The sequence below is a fragment of the Trachurus japonicus genome, chromosome 23 (assembly GCF_045865225.1).
Source record: "Trachurus japonicus isolate A0001 chromosome 23, Traja_1.0".
Taxonomy (NCBI): Eukaryota; Metazoa; Chordata; class Actinopteri; order Carangiformes; family Carangidae; genus Trachurus; species Trachurus japonicus.
Genome location: NC_140929.1, coordinates 12106035 through 12131965, shown reverse-complemented (window position 1 = coordinate 12131965; position 25931 = coordinate 12106035). Strand labels below are relative to the sequence as shown.

General features: G+C 42.4%; 1 protein-coding gene across 30 annotated transcripts in view; it reads right to left on the bottom strand.

Moving 5' to 3' along the window:
* Positions 1-25931, bottom strand: part of cacna1c (calcium channel, voltage-dependent, L type, alpha 1C subunit) — a 188444-nt gene that overhangs the window by 121451 nt on the left and 41062 nt on the right. For all 30 annotated transcript variants that reach the window (XM_085769171.1, XM_085769175.1, XM_085769173.1 and 27 more), the window contains exons 2-3: positions 6522-6957; positions 413-518 (exon numbers count right to left, since the gene is read on the bottom strand). In XM_085769171.1, coding sequence (XP_085625297.1) covers positions 413-518; positions 6522-6957 — 542 coding nt within the window. The remainder of the gene's footprint in view (positions 1-412; positions 519-6521; positions 6958-25931) is intronic.

The window sequence follows — 25931 nt, the reverse complement described above, 5'->3', positions numbered from 1 at the left end:
CTCTTTTCAGTCCACCCTTCTTGTCTTTCACCTTCATGAAACAGTCACACTGATAGCATCCGCTACTCCTGCCTGTTAGACACATGGCACCAAATCACACACCAAGTGAAATCAGCTGGAAATGTGCAAATGACATGCTGCTCAGAAATGCTAATTACCGGAGAATTCTGCTGATGAAATGTTAAATAATTACCTGGCAGAACGCACGGCATGTGAATCCAGATAATATAACTACAAATGAAACTCGTGTGTCAGATTGCAGCAGCAACAACAACCAAAGAACCCTGTTTTTTTCTTCCAGGATTGGAAAATACATGAGGCGGAAAGTTACTTAAAGCAGCAACTGTCGGGCAAAACAACACACAAACGCATTCAAGTGTAAAAGCCTTTAGTGAAAATGAGTACAACTCACCAGGTTGGAGTTGGTGGCGTTCGAGTCATCCTCGGGGAAGGGGATGTAGACGGCTAAGGCCACACAGTTGGCGAAAATGGTCATCAGGATGATGATCTCAAATGGTCTGAGAGGAGAGTTAAGGATTATACAAACCAGAGCAGAGAACAGAGCAGAGACATTTACACAGTAAAGTCGGCTTTGTTTCTCTTAGCATCCATTTGACTGATGATTGGTCGCATAATAGTCAGTCTTACTCCCTTGGATCTAACTGGACTTCACACTTTGATTATGTGATGCGTGCATCATGAATCACAGCAGGAGATTTTCACGTCGAGCTACAAATTTGGAACTGCTGCTCTTCTTTCCTTTTCAAAAAATGTGCATCTCTACATGTCAGGGTCGGATACATTTCCAGTGAACCGTGAAAACTTCTGGTACACAGCACAGAAAAACACCGACTCTGACCTGTGGCCTTAAAGTTTTCCTATCAGGCATGTTATTTTAACAAAGAGGTATTTTTAAACAAGCTAAGACATCCTTACGTAAGCAGAGGTATATATACACACGTAGCAGAGTGCACAAGCAGTGTACACAATGAGAGAGATCAAAGCTGTTGAGTTTGCCTTTTCGTTAACAATAAGACATATTGGCTCACTTAGGAAGCTCTTTGTGTTTGCAGGGGGGGGAGGGTTGGAGAGAGACAGTGCATGCCCTAATATGGGTGCAGCGAGGAGCAGGTCTGTCGCGTGGAAGACGGGATGTGGACAGAAAAAGAGTGAGGGAGAGATGGAATGAGAGAGAGGAGAGACACAGAGGGTTTTTATTTGGAACGGTCCTTGAGAGGGGAGTGACCTCATTATTTTTGGCCTCGTAGAGAGAGCGAGAGAGGGAGAGATACCGAGTGAGAGCGAGAGAGAGGGAGGATAGAGAATGTGAAGGAGAGATAGAGGAGGTCTGGTTTTCATCAACACAATTAGTAACTGCCACTGCTGTCACCTCCCTCCATCTCCTTTAGCTCTCCCTCCAATCCCATCTTCCATTCCTTCCTTCCTTCCTTCCTTCCTTTAGTCTTCACTCTCAGTTCCTTCCTTCTTGGCTGCATGTCAAATTAGTCTAGACTCCAGGCCTCGCGGTGTAACATAAACAGCAATGTGCTGATGAGTTGTGCTGTCAGAACCTCCAAAAGCAGAGGACAAGCCACAAGCAAACTTTCGCTCTTCATGTTCAACACATTGCATCATGCCACAAAAAGTAGACCGACAATGTTTAATCATTTGCAGCATGACTCAGGGCTCCAGACTGCCCCTAAATGGGGACATGTTGCCCCTAAAATTCAAGACAAGTAAAGTGCAAGTAAAGTTTTCATCTACTTGTGCATGTGCAACCAGTAAATTTGCCAGGTTTCTTTATTTTTTACACTGGTGAAACATGGAAGGGACGACTCAAAGAATCTATCTGTCATTACAGGTGTCAGGCCAATGTGTGTGAAGTCCATGAAATAAAAGGAAATGTGAATATTTGCCTAGCAAATCAAATTTACAGCGTGCGCACCTAAATTTTCTGTTTGTGCTCCTAAAATTTAAATTTCGGGGCCACTGTGCTCCTATAAAAAAAAGTTAGCCTGGAGCCCTGGAGACTCTCACTTTCCAGGACAAGTGGAAGTTTCCGCAGGAGAGGGTTCGTGTGCAGAGGACAACGGGTCTGCATGGTCTGAAACTTCAAAACATGTCATTGGGAGGACAATGAGGAAAAGAGCAACAAAGAAAAGGGAAAGTATGCAAAAAAAAAAGTATCTACGTATATCTTAAACTGCGTTACCATAACTGACTGACTAAATTTAAAATATTTTCTATGATGGATAACAATACGTATTTAAAGCAAATCAAAACTGTCTGCAGGTGAGCTGCTATGGAAATATCAAAATATATTCAGCCTTAAGGGACAATAATGTGCCCATTTTATACCTTGTCAACATTGACAAACCAAACAATAAAGAATATACACTTGCTGTGTTTGGAATATTCTTATGCCAGCTAAAGGAAAAGCTGCATTTCTAACCAGCCTCTGAAACCCAATTTCAGATGTTCAGCATCATTACATTTATAAATAGACTTCAAAATATTTTCATGCGTAATCCCCGAGCCGCAAAAAATCCTTGAACCCTCCGACGTGTTTGAATGGCCATCGGCTGATGGATATATCCTGACAATCAAATAACTATGTTTCAGTTTGAATAAGAAGTGAAGCTGACAGCCTGTGCTACCTATAATCACACTGCTGCATGTGGCCCTGTCAGAAACTAACCTGCTCTCCATGTTAAAGCTGTGACTGCTGCTTCAGGAACAGCAGTGCAGAGGGAGGAAAAGCGAGAGCGAAGGAAAGAAAAAAAATTCTTTCGCTTTTTACGGTGGGGCTAATACTTTGTTTATGTTTGGATTAAGGATTGACCCCTGAACGTCATCGGCCACAAGATCATTCAGCTCATTCAGCTTGGGACTTGCATCAAAGTTAATCACTCACCCTTGTACCGGGGGCTCATTAAAACGCTCTCCAGACATGCGGGCACCCACAGAAAAACAGGCCTGTGGCTCATTCTGGGTTCCTGACCCGTAATTTAAGAAACCCTTGAGGTCTGCTTCTATCATCATGATAATAAATCCACTGTCTGCTGCGCTGGTGAGAGCAAAACAACACATGGGGGGAAAATTGGGAGGTCTGAACGAAGAATCAAAGCGAACACCAAATCATAAATAATGTCTATGAATCAGCAGAACAACAGCAAAATCTCCATCTTTGGCGGCGCAGGGGCAAGTAAGGATACCGTGCTTGTTTGAAGGAAGTTACTGTAATTAGAAGGAATGACTCCTTGTGATGTGGTGTTCGGCTAAATGCTAAGCTAAATGTAAATGCTTATATAGCAAACTGTCACACCAGGATTGCATCTGCATACACACTGGGATGCTGTTTACTGAGATTGTCTGCATTCAGCATTTGGTTCATGCAGCAGCTGACAATAACACAGATAATCTCTTATCTGGACAAAGCCAAATAAGGAACCTGGGATATAGTAATATAATATTATGGGAGAGCAAGCCCAACACTCTGCTGTGAATATGTATCTGCTATTGCGATCGAGTTGAAAATGCGTCCAAATGGTGCAACCCCTCGTGCCACCTGATGTATAGTACAGTATAAACTGTTAGCCATGAATCTGTGTGTGTGTGTGTGCGTGTGTGTTGCACTCAATGACACCTTTTAAAACTACCACTTAGCGTGATTTCATATAGAGAACATGGTAGTTAGACGTACCCCTGCTCTCTCCTTGTCTCTCACGCTGACCTTGCCAGTGTGCAGGTAATGCTTCAACGCTATAATTACACAGCATGTGAGAAGAGTGCAGTGTGTGTGTGCGTGTGTGTGCGAGCATCCTGTATCATCTGCGTGCTACTATGTATGTGTGTTCTCTAATCTAAAGTGCGCGTCTTATGTGTATGTGTGAGCTCAGACAGGCCCCATCGACCTGTTGAGAGCAGTAGCTGTTGTCATGGTAACAGGAGGAGGAGGAGAGGAAGATTTCGGATCTGCTATCTCCAGAGACAGAGGTACTCACAGAATACAGGACACACACACACACACACACATTTGAAGCCTGTAGAATACAAGCAACACACAGATGCAGAACTACACACACGCACATTCACAGAACAAACACACAGGGTGTACAAAGTCACCCACAGACTAATGTTTAAACATGCTGCATTTAAACAGGCCCACACCGCAGTTATGAAGGACATCCCAAAGTAGAACAGTGAGACAGACTGATTGACAGTTTGATGGGGATTCTTTAAACTAGTCGAGGAGGTAATTTTGCAGCTGTTCTGCTCTCTACGGTTTTTATTTCCCAGAATCAGACTCTAACCTGTTTATCCTTTTCCTTTCTTCTTATCTCTCATTTTCCCTAAGAGCCCACTTTAATGTCCTACCTTCTTCCATAAACTCATCTCATTCCCTAACCCCCCCTCTCTCTCTCCCATCCCACCCCTCAGAGCTGTTCGAATGAATGATGCTGGGAATTGTGGGTAATGATCTGAACGCTCATCAGTCACTGGGTGAGATTGTTCCAATGACCCTGAGAGTTTATGCGTGCGTTTTTTCATTCCTTTTTTTTTTGCTTTCTTTTTTGTCATTAGCACAGTTGGACAGATTAGTGGGAGGTTGGCCACTGGGCATGTTGGCTATTGATGATCACACATACAGAAGGTGACCAGCAGAAGGACTATCATATCAGCTGGAATCAATGGATAACACAGATTTAAACAGTCCGGGCTGGTCTCACGGGAAATTTCAGGCATGTTTCTCTCATTTGAGTCATATGAGTGTGATCTCGATTTTCACATTAAACTGAGCTAAATCCTAAAACAAATTTTGCGGTTCATTGATAAATTTGCACGTTGATTGGAACATATCCAAGAATTATGGCGTCATTTATCACCGGATAATTTAAAAAGAATACATTGCTCCTATTTGATAATTATTTCTACTGCTCTGAAAATGCAGTAGCTGCAGAAAAAAACAGGTGTAAATCTATTAGAGAAATTTTTTCAATCTATCTCGCTAATAGTTACTGTATGTTTGTGACATGTAGTGAAATTGCCTAAAAGCACAATTAGGAGTTAGTTTCGGTGTTTGATTAAAACACAGAAATGGTTACATGTGCAGTTGAAAACCAGTTGCAGAGCTTATATAATTTCGTAATTCACTAATGCAACCCGAGCACGCACCCAAGCACCTTCTGCTTCTCCTCTCTCCTCCCGCATAGCCCCCCTCTCCACTCCACCCTCCTTCCCCAGTTACTCATTATTTGCCCTTCCCCTTCTGTCACTTTTTTGTTTACCTTTCCCGTCCTCCCCTCGGTCCCTCGCTCACTCCCTCCCGCCTCCTTAGCTACTCCGCTTCCTCATCCCTCCTGCCGACATCCATGTCCTGCCCACATCCCTGCCCTCCTCATTTCCCCGGCCCCTCCTCTGCCTCTCCTTCTCTCTCCCTCTCAGGACGATGTATGACTGTGCTACTGCTGAGCTCATGTGGACCCTCTCCTATTATAGATCACTTTGACTGTGACACTGACCATTTCTGCCTCTCTCCCTTTCTCCCTCTGTCTCACCCTGAGGGAGAACAAAGTCATTATGTTCAGCAGCTTCAAAAAAAGAAAAACAAAAAAAGAAAAAAACTCCGGGAGAGGAACGGGAAAGGATGGTAAGAGGAACAGCGGGAATAAAGGGATTTGGATGGACAGAGAGAGGGAGAGAGGGATAATAAATGGTGGGAGAGGCTCTAAGGTGGAGGATGGAGGGAGCGAAGGAGCGAGAGAGGCATGGATGGACCTGGGGGAGAGAGGATGAATGCAGTTAGGAGGAGCTGGGGGAGAGAGATATGCTGGGGAAAAGGTGTGAAGGAGGGATGAAAATTACACAATTTGTTTTATCCTCCTGTGAGAAAACAGAAAAAAAAGGACAGAGAGCGGAAGGGGAGAAAGGATTAAAACAAGTGACTGGAGAGTGGAGAATCACACTGAGTGGGACACAGGAGAGAAGAGAGACTGATTAGAAAAAAGAAATAGAAGACAGGAAAGAGGGTTATTAAACAAAAGAGGAAGTGTGATGCATACTCAACCTGTTTACATCCTCTATCCCCTATAGCCTCCTTTGATCTAGCCATGATGTTTTTTCCCTCCTGAATCTCTCCATCCACCATCCATCCATCCATCCCTCCATCCTCATATAGATTTGGACACACTTTTAAAGGGATAGTTCAACATTTTGGCAAACTGGCCCATTGCCATAATCCCTATTAGAACGGCGGAGCAGAGCCGTGAGCTGCTCAGAGCTACGCTCCGGAGGCTAATGGGATTTCTTGGTTTCCCTCATCAAACTCATCAAATTCACAATCCAACAACTCCAAAACACTCTCGTGGACAGTTGTTTTCGAGGCAAATGCAGAGACTGCTTGCCGAAAAACTGCCCCCGACGGAAACGTGCATCAGCGGTTTTGCATGAATTTACCTGGAACTATCCCTTTAAGTTTATAAAATGGCTATGTAATGAAGTGGTGGTTGTTTAAAGGATACTTCCACTCTACGATGCTGATGCAGGCCCTGCGGATGGGGTTCTTGAGCGTGAGACAGAGTAGGGCCCGTGGCGGCCTCGTGGCTGTCGTCGTCGTCTGTTTCTTGGGCTTCGAGCTGTAGTGTTGTCTCTTCCTTTGCGTGGAGCTGGCCGTGGAGATGGGCCCGCCCCCTCCCGACCCAAGCCCCGCCCCTCCGCCCGTCGCGGCGTTGCCCATCAACTTCGCCTGCCGCGCGGCGTCGATGGCCGCCTGCCAGCTCAGGGCCGCCCCCGGTGTGGCGATGTGCTCCGGAGCCAGGCCCACCACGCCCACCCCGTGGTTGACCCCGCCCCCTCCTCCGCCGTGGTCACCATGGCTACCGCCGCCGCCACTGTGCTCGTTTGTCAGGCCGGTGGCAGGAGGCCGAGGCAGGGGCGGAGGAGGAGAATAGTCGGAGCCTGGAGTGGAGAGATAAGAAGAAGAGAAAGGAGAAAAAAGTTAACACAAGTCAACTGTCAGCTTCAACATCACTTGTTGATTCATAATAAATCACACATGAGTCCTTGAAGATGTCGCAGCGTTTCGGTTTTCTACAGTCTGGCAATGGTCGACTTCAGGGGCTTTACTAGCGTTTGAATTGTTGACACATCAGTTAGTGAGCCCTGTATATTTTTCAGACACTGAAGACTCTCCCGGTAGAATAGACTGATGACTAATATACTCCCATCTGTCAAGTAAATACAACGGAGCTAACTGTGTGCTGTTTAGTTCCTCATCATATTGTGTCCATTCACTCTGCGTCAACACACACACACCAGACCAGCAACTATAGTAAATTATATAAGTGAAAAGGGATGGTTTTTATCATTGTCATTGTTTTTTTAATTTGCAGCTTTAAAATGAAACTGACTTTTAATTACCTTTCTAATTCACAATATGGAGGCAGATTGTAAAAGATTTAACAAAGCCAACAAAACAATTTTATGTTATGCTATGTCATTTGTCAAGATTTCAAAGCACATAAGCATTTTAATGTTGTTTAATTTCCCCTTTTTTGCAATTTTCCCCACGATAGAAATACTCACAAATATCCATGCAGTCAACCAAACTTTAAAAAGTCTTTTTTTTTTTTTCTTTTTTGACAAATTAAATAATCTAGCGCAGTAATAGTATGTCAAATGGGAAAACGCAGTGGGCTCAGGTCTGAGAAACCTCAAATACATCAAGCGGAACAGAAGAGAAGAAGACTGAGAGAGAGAAACCAGAGACAGAATTACAATAATCTCAGTGAGATTACATAGTTGTGTCATCCAGACAAATTGTAGAAATAAGACTAAGTGAGAAAAAGTAAGAGGGAGCGGATTATCCACACTGTATGCTTAGCCAGATTAAAGACCCTTATAATATCCCCACAGCCTCTCTCTCCCTGTGACATCTGAACAAGGATTCCACAAGCTCTCACCCTGCACCAGATTACACACTCTGGGATGACGTAGCCTACAGTTTTCTGGTTTACGACAACGTATTTTGCGTTGACAATTGTTGGTAATACAAAAAAATTACCATGCGAGCAAAAAGGAAATGTAAAATGTGTCTGACAAAGCAGAACAGTGCTGTTGCTTCAGGTAATCTACGGTTTCCAAAACAAAGATATTAAAACATTTCAACAAAACTAAAAAGACCAATATACAATTATTCGCACACAATAATTGTGAGTGTTTTGAGTAAAATGTCAATATGCTGATTTCAGATACAATCAAATTTGATCAAATGTAATTCCCAAAGTGACATTCTTAAATCCCATCACAAGCAAAGCTACTTTCAGAAATAAAAGTAGAAGAAAAAGGATATGAAACTTTAAGAACTTCTGTCAGGATAATCCAACCTGTGCTGTTACAAATAAGATAAGGAAACAGAAAGAGAAGGAAAAGAGGTTAGAAAGAGATGATCAGGGGTTAGAGAGAGGAGCCTGAGAGAGATAGACTTATCCTGTATGCCTAGCACAATTACAGGGCAGTTATAATATCCGCTGAAATCCCATTCCTCTCACTCCAAAGCTGTAAATTTCTACATATGCACTCACACTGCATTATGGCCTGGGAGAACATCACATCAGATGCTGTATCATACATACGCGCACACACACACAAGCTTGTATCGTCACATATGTGAAGGTGCTCATACTGTCACATGTATCATCCCCTAAGTCACACATTAACGTCATGTGTGACACACAGACAGCACACCTGACCTCTGACCTTCCCTCTCTGTCATACACAGCTTACTAAAACATATTCAACAACAGGCGCTGCTCCTTCAACCACACCATTTAGTCAGGGGGAAGAAAGTAACTATCCAAGTCGTTTCCAAAGCTTTGGTAAGTTATTTGGACAATAGTCATTTACTTTCATTACTTCCTTTTAATTACACATTTAATATTTGGACAGAGGTAATTTAGGCTCACATTACTTTGTGTTATAAATACTCATTGCATCAGTGCGTCTCAAAATAACTCCAAATCCACCACACACACACACACATCTTATGATCTTACCATCAAGTGTAGGCCTAGTCGTGAAGGAAGGTGAAAAGTAAAAATACTAGGAATATGGAAGTATAAGAATTGTTTGTATTAGTGCTCAAGGCATTCTGACTAAAAGCACAGGTGATTTTAATAACATCAACGATACAATGGAAATGTGTCAGTGAGCCAAAGCAGCTGATTGATTTTATTATTTTCACCTGTCATGGATTTGCCTGTATGTGCACCATTAAAAGGTAGGGTTGGAGATCCTGGAAAAACGTTGTAGCAGGCCACATTTTGAAAATACACCAGTCAAAAGTCCAAGCCCCTTTCCTCAGACTTCTCTCCGCCTCCAGAGTTCAGGAACACGCAATGTTTGTGTTCACATCAAGGTGAAGCTGCGAAGGTATTGACCTTTATACAGTCTATGGTATCGACCCAATGTAATCCCAATGTGAGCGATGTGGCTTCTCGCGATAGGCTACTGTTGCATGTCACTGCGCAGCATGCTAACTTTCCACCAGCTTTTTCTCATGGCTCATTCACGTGAAATAAAACACCTAACATCATAATAAACCACCCAGCATCAAGCTCACAGATACATTGCCACCTACCGGCCTTCAGTGTGGTACATTAAATCACTGGCGTTGTCATTTCCGTGGTAACCCGTCGCGCACGTGATTAGTGCAGTGCGCGCAGAGGAGGGAGGGAGGGAGATGGCAGCTTGATTGACACGTCATGGTCCAATTGACTTGAACCTGGCGTTCAAGGTGATTGGATGGTGTCTTTACAGGATTGACTTTCCAAAGGTTACTGATTTTTCATTTTTGTGAAAAAAAAACAAAAACATTTAGGCCTAGGCCTAATTAATTGGTTGCAATTGGGATGTGAAGAGGATTTCTAGCAATTTAGTAAAAAAAAAATAAAAATCCTACCTTAAAGCAGAAGTAATGGTGCGTTCCAGGCAACCCGTAACTCGTATTTTTCCGACCTGTTCCTATGGTTACCCGTTAGAACGTACAGTCGAACTCGTAACTTCCCACCTGTGAACTCGTAGCCTACTAGATCGATCTGCTCCCAGTTCCCAGTTAGTAACTCGTAACTTGCCTGGAACGCTACAAACTCGTAACTGGTGACTTGAAGTCGTGACTTACGGGTTAAAAAGCCTGCCTGGAACGCACCATAAGTGGTCCGGTCGTTTTCGCTAATGCTGCGTTCCAGGCAGGCTTTTGAAATCGTAAATTACAGCTTCAAGTCACAACTTACAACTTTGTAGCGTTTCAGGCAACCCACTCGTGTTTTTCCGACCTGTTTTACCTGTGAAAGTCACTATAACGGCCACTCGTAACTTCCGACCGGTGAACTCGTACCAGATCGAACTGGTACCACTTCACGGTCGGAAAAATACGAGTTTCCTTGAACGCACCATAACAGTCCTCGTCCCTACGTCACCACATTCACGGCGTCCCTTGGCTGCACACACAGCCCTGCATGCCGTTCTCTCTCCTCATTGGATAAAAACTGTAGGATACGATAAATGTTTTCTCCTCGGCTCAGAGCAGAGCAGAGGGACTGAGAGACCCGTGTTTCAGACCAAACACTCTATGTAAGTGATTGCTGTCGGAAGATATAACTATTTAAGACTTATATTAACACAAATATATCACTTACTTCTGCTTTAATGTAGAATAACTTATTTCCAATCACAAAAAAAAACGATACAACATACAGTAACTGTAGCCTATATTTGTCAGCATTAGCAAACTACTTTCACCATGGGAACACAGGCAAAGCTTTGGAAGTGAAGCAAAAAAGTGACAATAAACTTAACTAAACCACAATTGGCTAATCAGCTAACACCACATACAGTCGTATCGTAGACAAAACACATTTAATATTTAACAGCGGGGTGTGGTAGTCTTAATTTCAAGTGGGTGGGGTTGGAGCTTGCTTACACTACCCACGTCTGGCACCAACCATCATAAACCAAACAGTCCGACTGCCTGCACTTCCACCACAGCAAGACAACAAACAAACATTAAGGGACTTAGTAAATGTAATTCAGTGAGGAAATTGAAGTTGTAGGTAGGCTAATTGCTTAAACTAGCTTATTTGTCACTGGAAAAAGTAGGCTAATAAAATCCTCCTCATGCTGGTATTATTTTGACAGTATCATGGTTTAGTTAGCTAATGGCAGGTTAATACACTCATTATCATTACTATAATTCCATTTTATGACTTATTTTATTCATACAATAGGCCTAGTTTGTTGCTTTTATTCCAATGCCCAATTTGCTTTGCTTTTTCACATTGAGCTTCTTATTTGTAAGGTTAAATGCAGAGTAAATAGCATTTATTATTTTCATTACAGCTCAAATAAAGCTGAAATGCCCTAAAGGTATAATCTTAAAACAAATGTAGGCTACTGAGTAAACAACAACACAATACGTCTGCAAATATTTAGGGGCTGTGTGCTTTGAACAGCCATGCATGCCCAAGGAGGTGTTCTTTACATTCAGCAGTGGTGAAGTCACTATCAGATGCAGCTGTGCCTTATGGGAAATCGCACTGCAGTTTCAATTGGGAGCATATCTTTGATCTCATTACTTGGCGTGAACTACATTTTCCCTCATATTCTCAAAACTGATTTTTCAGGTTTTCTGTGACATTTAAGAGCAGAAAATTTGACTTTTATCATACATACAAGCATGAAAACACACACACACACACACACACACACACACACACACACACACACACACACACACACACATATTGAGCATCCAGTGCAGTGCATCCAATGATTCTCTATGGAAAATCCTCATTCTCTCCACCATTGACTCCAGTGTGAGTTGATATCTGCTTCCTGACTGCTGCTGCACATCATCATCTCTCTCCGTCTCTCACTATCTCCCATAAACATGAACGCGCACACACAAACACACACACATAATCACTTTCAGCATATTGTACTGCGGCATGATCAGTTTATCTCACACTGCCTGCCCCTCTCGCAGGGTCTACCCCATTGAAAGTGTGTGTTTGTACCGTACGTATGTGTGTGTGCGTGCGTTGCATGAGTGAGTGTGTGAGGATTAGAGGAGGGTAAAACTTTAATAATACTGAGCTCACTAATCTGTCTGTCTGACCGCATGTTTCTCTGTGTGTCCGTCCTGTCACATGCATATGCACAGTTGTGTGTGTGTGAGTGTGTTGTATCATAAAGTGTGTATTGAAGTGAGTGACTGTAATTCCATTAGCAGCTATTCTGTTGGGGATGGAAGAAGAAAAAAAACAGCGGCCCGTGGAAATATGATTCTGACTGAAGCGGAGAGGGAGGAGAAGAGAGGGATGAGGGGATAGAGGAAGAAAAGGAAAGAGGATGAAGAAGACAGTTGGGAGGGAGGGAGGTAGATATATGAGTAGAGAAAGGGATGGTGAGAGGATGGAGAGACAGACCGAAGGGATAGAGAAAGAAGAAACAAAACCAGACAAGGGAAAGAGGAAGAAACCAAATGAGGAGATTCAAATCTAGGAGGAGCATGAGAAAGTAGGGGAAAAAAGAGTGGAGGGCTAGGGTGCTTAACCATGAGTGACAGGACTTAATCCAATAATTTATCCATCCATCATGTGATTTTACAAGTGAAAAATATTTAACGCTAATTCCCTCTCAGTATTACTGTCAATGCAGTCAGTGGTGTTAGTACAGATAAAGGTTTCCGCAGTACTTCAGTCAATCTGTGGCTGTTAAGTGGGCTATTACATCCACAGGCTGTAGCTCTTCTTCCATTGTGTCATTAGCGCTGCATTAAATATAAAGGTCTAATAGTACAACACAGTATTACCACATTGTTCTTAAAGCACTACAGTAAATGACGGTTCCAATCCACTTTAAACCTCTATACAGACCCACTTTTGTTGTACAGTCTATGCATATATAGTTTGTACAATTTTGTGACATTTTTGTGCTTCATTTGCACTTTTTTCTGATATATAATTTTTTTTTTTTGGAGATTATTTTGCAGCAGACCATAACCTGCCACAGTGATGAAGCAGAAATAACATTAAGCTTTGTGTTATGATGATTTGTGATGTTGTGTAGAGTGAGTTGAACCAGTAAGTAGTGGGTGTTGGAGGAAAAAAAGGATAAAAGAAGGGTAACAGGCCTTTTTCACATCACATCAGACATTTGGAGTTGACATGGAAGCAGGAGAAGCACAGGTGTTACTATTCAAATTTACAGTGGCTCTGCTCTGTTTTAGTGTCCCAGCGAGCCAGGACGGTGAGCCAGCATACAAAATGCCAGGACCCTGAAACTGAAGTAGCTGCATTAAATTCAGCCATCATTAGTTTTATTTATACCTGTGCTTTTCCTACTGTGACAGGTGAAAATGTCGTCTATGAAAAAGACTCTATGTAAGGTGATTTTCAAGGCGCTTCACATAGTTGATTTTAATATGTCTGACTGATTGGACCTCTTCACAGGACTATATAGGGCTGTTAAAAACTACAGCTGTCTCCTGTTAACACCTCTATCATAACTACAGTAGAACATAAGACAATACATTTTATTTCACTTTTAGTTAAAACTTATTAGATATCTGGTACCTGCATATACAGTACAATATACATTATGCAGTCTTTTATTATACTTTTATTTAAAGGTTATTTGAAAGCTCACAATGGTACAAGTGTGATAAAAATCTATCAATGAAGCACAAAGATGGAGCCAAAATGTTTTAATGAGACTTTGTACATCAGTTCATTAACTGTAGAGTTAGCGTTCACTCTAAACTCGAAATGAACCCAACTGAACCAAACTTCAGTGTGAACTGAACTGCAGACTGTAATGAGCTGTGATACAAACTCAAGTCAGTGGAGCCGTTATCTACTTAATGATAAAGACTGGAGGGAGATGGTATCACTGCAACTCCAAGCACTCTGCCGTAAAATGTCATTGCCACACACACAACTACACACACATGTTACAAACGGATCTGTCTGGTATTGCTTGCCAACAAAACACAGTGAGTTCCAGTACAAATGATTGCAGCAAAAAACTGCATCAGTGGAGTACAGGGGGAAAAAACTCATCCAGATTTCCAACATCTTAAGTTGCCCTGCTCCTTTAATTGGCTCAGTGAGATGACAGACAAAGATAAGGACCAATCAGATTATCCCATCCTTAATTAGACTCTCATGTCATCTCCTCTGAGTGTCCTCCTCTTTTTCTCTTTGTCTTCATGCTTCCCCCTTCTCCTCTCCTCATCCCAGTGGGGGGTCCATTCATGTGGACAGTGATGATGTAATTATCAGTCAATTAACAGATGATGACACCTGATCAGACACTAATTAACTGGGTTGGGGTGGGGGGGGGGGGCATATGCAGGCACACGCAGACACCTTACAGCAGCTCTAATAATTCTAAATTGAAAACAACCCTTGAGAAAATTGGGCTTGACCAGTCGTTTTTTTCCAGCATGCTTGAATCCCAAATTGAACACACACACACACACACTCACACAGACACACACAACGGTCCAGTCATCTGCCATCCCAGCTGAAATGTCATCTCTTTTGAAAGATGACCTCTTTTTGCTACTGTACCTCTCCTTCCTCTTCTTCCCCACAAGCTCTGCATCTTATTTATGCCGCCTCCTCCTCCTCCTCCTCTTCTTGATCATCATTGCTAAATCATCCATCTTTCCTCCCCGCCTCCTTTCCATCTCCTCCTCTCCCTCCTCCTTCCAATCCTTACATCCATCTCCTCTTCATCCCTCCATACCCATTAACAGTCACCCGGCCTCCTCCTCCTCCCAACACCACCTCTTGTCCTTCTTCTCCCTCCTTTCTCCCTAATCTATTGAGCTGTCACTCCCTCCATTGGCTCTCCAGCAGCGGACAAGTTCATTTTCAGCCACGCACCCTTCCTCCTTCCCTCCATCAATCTGCCCCCTCATCTCTCCATTTTTCTCTATCTCTCTTGCTTCGCTGCTCCTCACTCTTTCTCCCATCACTTCCCTCTCTGTCACTTTCAAATAGCTGACAATTATTCTCTCTCTCTCTCTCTCTTGCTCTGAACCCTATAACTGAAAAGCACGACCGGTCCAATGTCAATCAGATCCATGAGAACATTGCTTCCTCGCTCTCTTTAACAAGTGTCTTTAGATTCTGATTTAGACTCAAATATTTTCCACAAAACAAAATAGCAAAAGTTAAGTCTCCATTTTTGTTATAAAATGCATTTGCCACTGCTTCAGTGTTTTTCAAAACTTGTGTGACATCCCATCAGGCTCATTATCCCTCATTATCATTGTCATCATAAATACCAGTTGTAAGCCTAATACTATTTTTATCCAATTTATGTGTCATCCACTCAGTCACACACATACGCACACGCATTATACATTCACAAACCCGTAAGAAAAGTACAACTGCTTCTGTATCCGTTGTGTAAATGTGCCTAAATTTTGTAGGCAACATACTGTGTGTGTGTGTGTGTGTGTGTATCTCTCATTTGCCTAGCGCTCGCTCTGTCCATATGTGCCCATTATATGGCTGAGTGAGCACACCACACAGACACACCTGCTCCCCTCGATGAACACACATGCACAGACACACACGCGCACATATACACCTGCTCCCCCTTGAAAGATAATACACACACACACACACACACACACACACACTCCTGCTCCCCTTGATCTATGACCCCACGAACAGATTATTACAGTACGCATACACACACACACACACACACTAAACCAACACAGCATGAGCATGACACGCCTGCAGTTTACAAGGAAAACACATAGTTTTTGGCAAATCGCATGGTCCGAGTGAAGACGCTGCATAAACAAACATGACAACCAGGCAAATTGAAAACTCATCATTCTGTGCCGAGTCGACCGTTCAATATTGATGGACAAAGGGACGGCGTATTTTCAAGGGAAATTCCGCTCATTTGCTGTACATTGAAAATAAAGTGCTTCTCATTTATCTGAATTCCACGCGGCAGTGAACACACCTCTGTCTGCTACAGTTGAGCGTGTTTGTCCTATTTTGCCCTGTCAACAAAAAGACATTATAGCAGGGCATATTTACCCCTTTTTGTTATAAATGGAGGTCATTTTACCAACAAACAGCTACAGGTACGTTTAATGTTCAACATGTTTTTTTCAAAAACCTCCTCCATGCTATTGCACATTTCATTGCACTGATGCCTGGCTATAAAACCATAATCATATATGGATTTATTCATTAAACTGTAACATAGTATCTGAAGTAGAAAATAGAGTGCAAGCAAAAACGGAAGAGTGTGTGTGTGTGTGTGTGTGTGTGTGTGTGTGTGTGTGTGTGTGTGTGTGCGTGTGTGTGTGTGTGTGTGTGTGTGTACTGCTCCACACATGAGATAGATGTGACAGCAACATGCCAAGGGAATAGGTGTGTATGAATTATGCACATGTGCTCGGCGTTCAGCAGCACATTGCTCACTGTCATCGGGACTTTCTGGTTTATTACAGTACGGAACCCCGCCCCCAAGCTGTCAATCACATTTCTGAGACAGTGATTGGTTGTCGTCCTCTTATACTCCAAGTGGATGTAGCCTACCTCCATCTGAAATTAAACAGTCTAGCTGGAGTTGAAATGTTTGAATTTTTATTGCCTTCTGAGGTTACATATTTTGTACCTTTGATTTTTTAGCATTATGTCATTTGTTCCTGGATTTTTATAGGGTGTGAGTCACCATCTAAAAAAAAATCCTCTGAATGGCAGTTTCTCACCAGAGAGTCAGGAAAATTAATCAAGGCAGCACATGGGACTATAAAATACAGTTAATTGTCATGTAGCCCTATTCAAATGGCAATTGTTACAACAATGACATATTATAGTAAATCCTCAGAGGGCTAACTTTGAGCTGATGATAAGACTGCATGGTTTTAAGCTGTTTAATACTTTGGAAGTCGCGTTAAATCAGCCCCCATTGGCTGGCTAGTTGAATTGTCTGAGCCGAATCCAACAAAGTCTTATTTTTCATGACAGGGTGAAGAGTGAACGTCTCTCCTGATGATTCATGAGACAAAGTGAAAGCACTTGAACCAAACCAAGAATATTAGCAAAATCAAACCAGAGTTTTGAAGTTCACTCCTAAGTCTGATTTAATGAAACACACTATTATTTTCCCCAAGAGTTGAGAAGGGATGAAAGATCAATGCCATCCTAATATCTGAATGGTAAATATGCAGCTATAAAGTCTGGACATGAAGGATTCATCTGTAGCACCTGTTGTGTTTGTTTAATTTGTACAAAAACAAATCTGTAAAAATGAAACATTGCAGCTTGTGTGCTGAAGTATTTCTTGGACACGTACAGAAACTTTCTGGAGTAATGATCTGAACTCAGTTGCCAGGCAACCCCTCATAAAACTACAATTTATGATATCATTTCAGCACATGATTTGTAAACACAACATTTTTGTTGCTTTTTCAGAGTTGTTGAGTTGATGAATCGTGATTGGACTTTTTTTGAGTAAGTGTGAATCTGATTGGCTGGATGTGACAGCTGATTGCTGTGGAAAAGAGGGGCGGGGTCTCTTTTACAGTAATGTTGTATCCGCAGTAATGCTCATTCAGTTCTTCGTAAAAGCAGCTTGGTAGAACAGAGTCTGAGTCTAATCTTCTCCTGTTGCTGCACAATAGAGTTTGACAGTCACACTTCACGTTATTGCACAAAAATGATAGATACGTTTTCCTCTTTAGATAATTCTAATGGAGGAAATGTATCAAATAGCTGTAAATGAAGTCCCCCTGCTTTGATTTATGACATAACGCGGCAGCGGCATCCCTCCCTGAAACATAAGGAGCTGTGATAGACATGGAGGAATGAATGCCGGGGGTGAGGAGAGCGAGATAGACAGATAGAGAAAAAGAAGAGAAAGGTGAGGGTGAAGAGGAGGAGGAACGAGGACCAAAGAGAGATACAGGTTGTGTGGAAGAGGAGGAGAAGGAGGAGAAGCAAGAAGAGGAGGAGGAGGAGGAGGAGGAGGAAGGCTTGCTCACACTGCGCCTCCATGCCGACCTCGCATACACACATATTCAAACGCACAGTGCAGGCAGCAGATATTAATAACCACTTATTAATATTCATCTGCAGTGGAGAGATGTGAGGCCAGAGCAACCCAGTTACGAACTGTCTCTCTACCTGTCTCTCTCTCTGTGCGACGCTCCTCACATCTATCGGGCTCTCTCTGTCTTTGCATTGAACAGATGACACTTTTGTCCAGTTTCATGTCACTGAAAGAACATAAAAAGCTTCTATTTCTGCATTCTGGGGACACTGAGCCGTGGAGATTGTGGGATGGGTAGATCAAAAGCCACGCATTACAATGCCTAAGTCTCCAAATTTCTCCGACTTTAGGGAAACGACAAATCAAGCCACTGTGGTTTTGCTTTTTAAGTTCCCTGACATACAGTACGGTATCTGTCAGTAATGGCTACAGAAGAGTCTTACTAATCCATGTTTAATTCTCTATAATTTTTTGCCACATTCACTGCTGTCTCCCTCTTCTCTATTTCAAACCCCGTCAATTTCCTTTTCTTTCTTTTCTGTCTTTGTCCTTCTCGCTCCCCATCGCTATATCTGCCCTTTACATGAGCAAAAGGGCACAACAGGCTCCTATAATGTATAGTATATGCCATTCAGACAATGCTTTCATCCAAAGTGCCTCGCAGCAAAGTAATTGCATACATTTTCCAACCATGTAGTCCCACTGAATGGAACTCCTAACCTTGGCAAGGTCATTATGATGCAAATCCACACGTGACCACCTGTGCAGCGCAGAATCAACCAGTGTCTGGAATACCCAATGTACAATGCAATGACCATAGAGTAACAAAAACCCTAACCCTTACACACATGGAAACTTTTTAAATTCAAGTTTTCATATTATTTTCCAGTCACGCTGACCATTTTTCCTGCTTCCTGATTTTTGTTTCTGTCGTCATTTCTCTCCTCTATGAGGCTACATCATACAAAAACAACATTTAACCGAAAACTATTGCCACATTTAAATTGCTGCATTGGTGCATTTGTATCGATTCTACAGCCAGACTTTGAAAATATCACAAGCCAGAATCCAAACGCTGATGGATGTGTCCTTTGGCTGCAAACGCTGCAGGTCTGGCAGCGCACCAAACCACGGTTTGTGCGCTCCGTTTTCTCGCTTCCTTGAGTCATCTTGTAAACACTCTGTTTGGAGGTAAAATATGGAAGAAGAAAAAAAATGGAGTCTGAAACTTTTCCAAATTTCTCCTCTCAATTTGTGTGACTCTGGCATTCCTGTTGAAATAAACATGCTCCAGTACACTTTGAATAAACCTTTACCGCGGATGGGTTACCATGGCGAAGGCGGTTGGTTGAGCATAGCCAGCAGTGGCCTGTTTTAACTAACATCATGCTAATGGTTGAGCTCGTCTAATGCTCACTTAAGAAAGTGAAATGCTCTTTTAAAAGGAGCCTTTGAATTTACAGTAGGCGCAACAGTGTACTGGATGTGATCCACACTCTACAAGCCTATTTCCAGTCAAATCACTGTGACCGCGCTAATACACAGATGAATCATGGATAAAAATCCCTGCAGTTCCAGCCCTTACAAAGTAAATTTTGTGTTTTTCTGTGCACAGTTCAGTGGCTGCTCCACCCGTCTGTTGGAGCGACGCACTTTCTGTCTGTGGGACCCTGTTTCCGCCCTTGTCGACAAGCTGCTTGCTTGTTTTTTCATGTCAAAAGAAATAAAGAAACAACCAAATGCACTGTGGCATTTTTCTGAACTGAGAGAAACATCTGACTGTCAAGGTTGTTTCTCTGCTTTCCTGCTCTGTTGGCTAGTTTACTGTCTTTGCCAGGCGTGCCAGCAGGACTCACAATCCTCACTCTTTTTTTTCTTTAAAAAAAGAAAAGAAAGAAAGACAGCAACCATGAAACAATGCATGTTGCAACTGCGACAGCTGCTGCAGGGTCAGCGGGAGGTTAAAGTGGAGATGTAAAGGTTGGGGATTGTCACACTTTAAAAAGGCTACAACAGAAGGAAATTCTGCACGGAGAAAGTGATTGACTAACACTTCTCTCATGCCTTTGAGCAAGGAATTTAACCTTCATTTTCTCCACTGGGATCATCCAGCAGCAGACTGTGGTTAGACTGGGCAGCTGCCAGGAGGAAGTATGTGGGGCTGTATTAATGTGAAGCAGAGCATTGATGAAAAAGTACTAAAAACAACTTTCCCTGAACAAAAAGAGGAAGACGATTAATCCAGAGTCACTAACAAGAGAGAGATATTAATAGCCTAGCCTGTATCATAACACAATCACACTAAGCACATTTTAATGTCTTAATATGTATTTATTTCAGCCTGTTATGATTGTTACTGTTACTTTGTACCTCACCTCATGTATATTTGGCTACCTTAACCACAGACAGATGGCGAAATAGAAGAGCTTTCTCCCTTTGAAATCTCTCAGTATTTCAGGGGGTGATTTAGAGTCATTTGGGGAATAAAGGGGAATTCAAACATCACTGTCCTCTCATACACAAATCCAGGGCACTTTTTAATTTCAGCAGCCCCCTTTGGGAAACTTTGCTTCTCGTTAGCTCGGCCAAAACAAGTCAAAAATCAATATTGTGTGTTTATCTTAGGGGCAAAGAATTAATTTTTCACAGTATCACATTCAGTCTGCTGTTTTAGATTTTTATTTAGAGCTCAATCCTATGTTTTTTTCCTGCAAAACATATCCAAACAATGTGTGTATAACTTATCTGGGTGGGTTTGGAAAGCTGAGGAGGTTCAAGTAGGCCTGAAAACACACAGCCACTTGTTTAACAAACACAGCATTATTAATAAGTCATTTTCAACAATAGCAACCATAACCTTATAATGTGAAGCTACTTTGAAATGCAGTGCAAATTTAGACACGAAGCCTTGTGAGAGGAGAAAAACGAACCCAGAACAGCAGAATGATTTTGTGTTTGTCCTTTTAATGACTTTGTGTGCTCTGCTAACAAAACCGCACTGTACACAGCTGCTCTGCACAAATCCCCACGGCCGCACAACTGGCTCAGAATCACCAGATAAAACAGCAGATACAGAAGAAATGTGACACTTTGAGGAAACTAATGGGGGAAAAGGGAAGAAATTAACTACACAACATGTCCATTTACATAAATATTTGGGATTTCAGTGAAAATATCATTTAATCTCAAAGGAAAGTTAGTAGCCTAGTATCACCATGGCCCTAGCTACTGTACCACTGCTTAAATTCAAAAACCTTTATCTCTCCATCTTGACCTTATTATATAAAAGCACAGCACCATCTACAAAGAGTCACCACTAATCAGATGTTCATCTGATCACACCATGTACAGTAGTATTCAAAGAAACCAGTTATTAACTCAGCCAACTCTGATGTGAATATCCAGAAAATTAGAAAATAACAAAATTCCTTGTATTGCATTCTCCTCGCATGTTTCACGCTCCCGTTAAAACGCCCCACACGCCGTCACTCGTGCCTGAATGTGAATGCTCGACTCGGCGCTGGTGCTGGGCCACATGATTAGCCGTTAGCTCCGAGACTATATTCTCTTAAAACATCATGCAAATTACTATTTGTTATGTAGGAAGTTTTACAAAAAGCCCCACTCATCTTGCAGAAGATTTTAGTCTCAGGAGTGGTGTTCATGTTGCTGTAGTGCTCAGTGTGACCACCTCGTGATGTACAGGTGCTGTCACTTTGCCTCTGTGCTGCAATAACAGTTCTGCCTGAATACACAGAGTGACTGAATGTACCCAACGTAAAGTTACAGGATAGTCTGCTCTCCACTCTGCCTCATACACTGCCCATCTTGTATTGTTACTGACATCTGGCCCAGTGTGCACCACTGTCACAAAGTCAAACATTTCTGTAAGAGCTGAAAACTGAGCATTGTTTAAATCAGTAAAAAAGGAAAAAGAAGAAATCCACAGAGCACACGTCATCTTTTTGGCACCTGCTGTGAATCTGTCCTGCTCTGAAGTAAACACACCTTCCATTAAAGTCTGTTTCGTTTTTCACTTGTGTGTTTGTGTTGACAGATTCTGTCCACTCCGGTTTTCCATCATTTAATAGCTGGTTAAAATCGGCTCAGCACCTTATTCTCAGGAGGAACCAGACGAGGAAAAGGGTAATTTATTTATTTGTATTTAGCCTTTTTATAGTTTTAAATCTGGACTGAAAAAGGGGCTCAGACAGTTTAAGAAAATAAACAGAAACTCATACAGACAGTTTGAATTGTGAAATTCATTAAGGGGGAAAAAAAGGTAACTGCAGAATATTGCTGTTGCAAATCAAAAGTGCTGTAAAATGGTTAATAACTATGGACTGCTACTGAGGTCATTAAGAAGAACACACCATAAAATCCCACTTGGAGCACTTGTCGCTATGAGCGGATCCACCACAAATACAGATGGTCCTGCAACTATAGGTGAAACTACAATTAACCACTATTAAGATTCCTTCAATAAAACCTTCATCAGCAGTGGAGAGAGGAGCCGGGGTGACGCCGTTTTATTGTCGAGTCAATAAGCGTCCTCAGAGGAGGTGCAAAGACATTATATGTGAGTGCGTGTGTGTGTGTGTGTGTGTAATCTCCGAGGAGCAGATATATGGACCCGGGGAGAGGTTGTGGTCTGAAATACAACACACTGGGGAGACATCATGTGTGGTAATGTCTTTGTGTGTTTCAAAGCGAAGACAATACACAATACACAATACACGTCTCTGCGCTGCACGGTCAACGGCCTCTACTTTTTGTGTTCAGGAGCGTAAAAAGTGTGTGCACGCCTGTGATTAATTGAGACTACAAAGCAATAAAACGCTAATGAATGTACTCTCATAGTTTAGCTTGACAGTCTGGCATCGCCACAGTCTCAGAGGGAGCGTTAAGTTTATGACTCAGGTCTTACCCACCCTGCACATCCCCCATCAGGACATGTGAGGCCATGGGAACAGAGGCAGGACTGGAGAGAAGCTTTTTAATTTAAGTTGTGTAACAGACAGAGCATAGCCTCATAGTAATAAAAAAACAACAACTGAAAAACAAAAACAGTGATTTTCAGGACAACAAGTAGCTGATATTTTAAAGCTAATTGGAATACCAATGATTAAACGGACAAACAGCAGCAATCCTAATTGGATTTCTTAATTCAGCGGGCACACAGGATGAAAATAGTCAGTAATGTGTGAATTAAAATCACGCAAAAGACTCCAGCTCGGGGCTCAGGTCAACCCCGACCACCTTTGTTCTCAGTTAGACCATAGAAATGTAGTGATGATCCTAAACTAGGACTCAATGTGAGATGTCATGAGTCGCAACCACTTGGCTGACGGGATGCCCCACCATAACCAATAGGTGCCTCCCTCTTCATCATACTGTCTGTCATGGTTAATGATGTCTATAGTCAGGAAACCTCAACAGCTTGAGACATTGCTATTGCTGAATCACTATCATTTTTCAAATTGCTCCTTACATTGTTTTTTATGGAGAAATCCTGACGGTTCGATGGTTAAAATAAGTGCCATAGTTACTGCATCATGCTTGTCTCTTTGCCCATGTTTCCTCACTGCATCATTAGCGGTAGTTCGGTCTATTAGAAAAACATATGCTTCACCACTTGTCTAGCTATCTTGGCCCCACAGTAAAGAGACATTTCAATTTGTTAAATTGTAAGGAAAAAATAGACAAAGTTTCACACTTAAAGTTGAAGTTTCAGCTTAAATAGCTGCATCAGCTCCAGTCCCATCTCTTAGACTATTAAAGACTTACTCTGCATTATGTGACCAACAAACACACAATTGCCAGATCCTCCCAGCCAGTTAGAAAGCTTATACCACAAAGATTATACATCACAATCATCTACAGGCAAAATCCAAACTGTCTCATATTGATAAAAAGCAACAAATCCAGTGAAAGAAGCTCCAGGCTTTCCAAAGATCATACGTGTTTTTATTCTGTATTTGCTGCATTTCACCAGTGATCGATGTGCGTTTCTACAAATCCTGACAGAGCCGAGTCGACACGTGACAAATCTCATGTGAAATTCCTCCGAAAAAAGATTAGCAAAATGTTTGACAGACAAATACAAAGTGTCTAATAGGTTTTTTTCCCCTTTTGCAGATTTCTAGTTCTGAGGCTTAGTGGGTGCTGGGTTTATGCCTCAGCCCCTCCCCTGCTCTTTATACCCCCACCCTACTGGGACATGTGGGGCCTGGGCAACAGAAGAAGAAATCAAACACTCCTTTGATGAGAGTTTGGCTGCAGAGTGAAAAAGGCACAGTGTGTGCGTTTATGGATATAAATACATCAGAAAGCACTAAAGTGAAGCACAAAGGGCACTCGCTGCGACACAAACACGCGTACCGCCCACATTTGTATTCACACGGATAGCTGGTAGAAATGACACGACAGAATATAGGATGATTGGAGGGATTAGGAGAAGAGAGGAGGAAAGACAGGAGAGGAGAGGAGGACATATGTTGAGTGGGTGGACAAGCAGGGAAGGCAGGGAAGGGGGTACGACTGGCAAAAATCACAAGCATACACACACACACACACACACACACACACACACACACACACACACGAGTCTCTCTGCCATCTGCAGTGCTTGCTACCTTGCCAGTTGTCCCATCCAACCCAAACTCACAAACCATTCTTCTCTGTTTCCTCCTTCCTCATACTCCCTTTTCCTCTGACTGTCCTGCACCTGAACGTCTCGCCACTTTTTTCTGCTGGAAAAATAAATCTGAGAAGGACTAGACCACAATTCATCTGTGTGTGTGTGTGTGTGTCTGTGTGTGTGCGTGCTTCTCCTCCGTGTGCAGGGACCTCTAACGCCTACCATGAGCTAATGAGCTCCATTTAAATCCAGCCCTTCTGATCCTTCCTCTCGCCCAGTTTCTCTGCCCCTGGGGCTGTTCCCTGCTCTGGCCTGGAAAACTGCGGCGCGGCAGCGGCCATTTTGGCTCATTAGGAACAAGCTGCTGAACCAACACGCATGTCTCAGTGAATCAGTATAAGACTAATGGACGACTGGTGCACTGGTGTGTGCATGATGGTGTGTTTACGTATGTGTGTTCAAGCGTATGACGAAATGTTTGTGTGTAGAATGTGTGTGTGTGTGTGTGTGAGAATTCACGGTTTGGTGTGTATTTGTGTGTGTATGTGTGTACTGTATGTGTGTGTGTCCATGAGGCATCACTAGCTTATGGATGAGTCATCCTCAAGCACTCCAGTAGCATCATCTTTTTTTTTCATCACACGTCTAACTTTCCCTGTTTTCTCGCTTTCTCTTATTCACTCCTTCTCCACATTTCACTTTCTCTCTCTTTTTCTCTCTCTTTCTCTCTCTATCTTTGTTTCTCACAGCTAGAGCAGAGAAATCAAACGCGCCCCTCCCACTGTGTAATTAAAGTCTTTGCCTGAGATCATGTGTGTGTTGCTTTCCTTTATTCACATTTTACATGCCAGTAACTTTGCCTTAAGCACATGTTCTATTTCCAGGACCACACACACACACATGCAGAGATAGAAACAGAAAAAAAGATGATGTCATGTCATCCTCGACGTCTTATTTCTCAGGTGTCACTTTGAAGTGAAGAGTTCACACAAACAGGAAGAAAACATCTAAATGCCAAATTATGTAACAGCGCCTAAAGTGAAAACACTGTGGCATGATTAAATCCAACCAGCAGCAATAAAAACCAACACAACATCATGACAAATTAAATCAACCATTTCTGGTATGAAGTGTCTTTCCTAATCCATACCTAAGATGCCATTTACTGTAAGTGATGCTAATAAAATTAGACTTAAAAGGG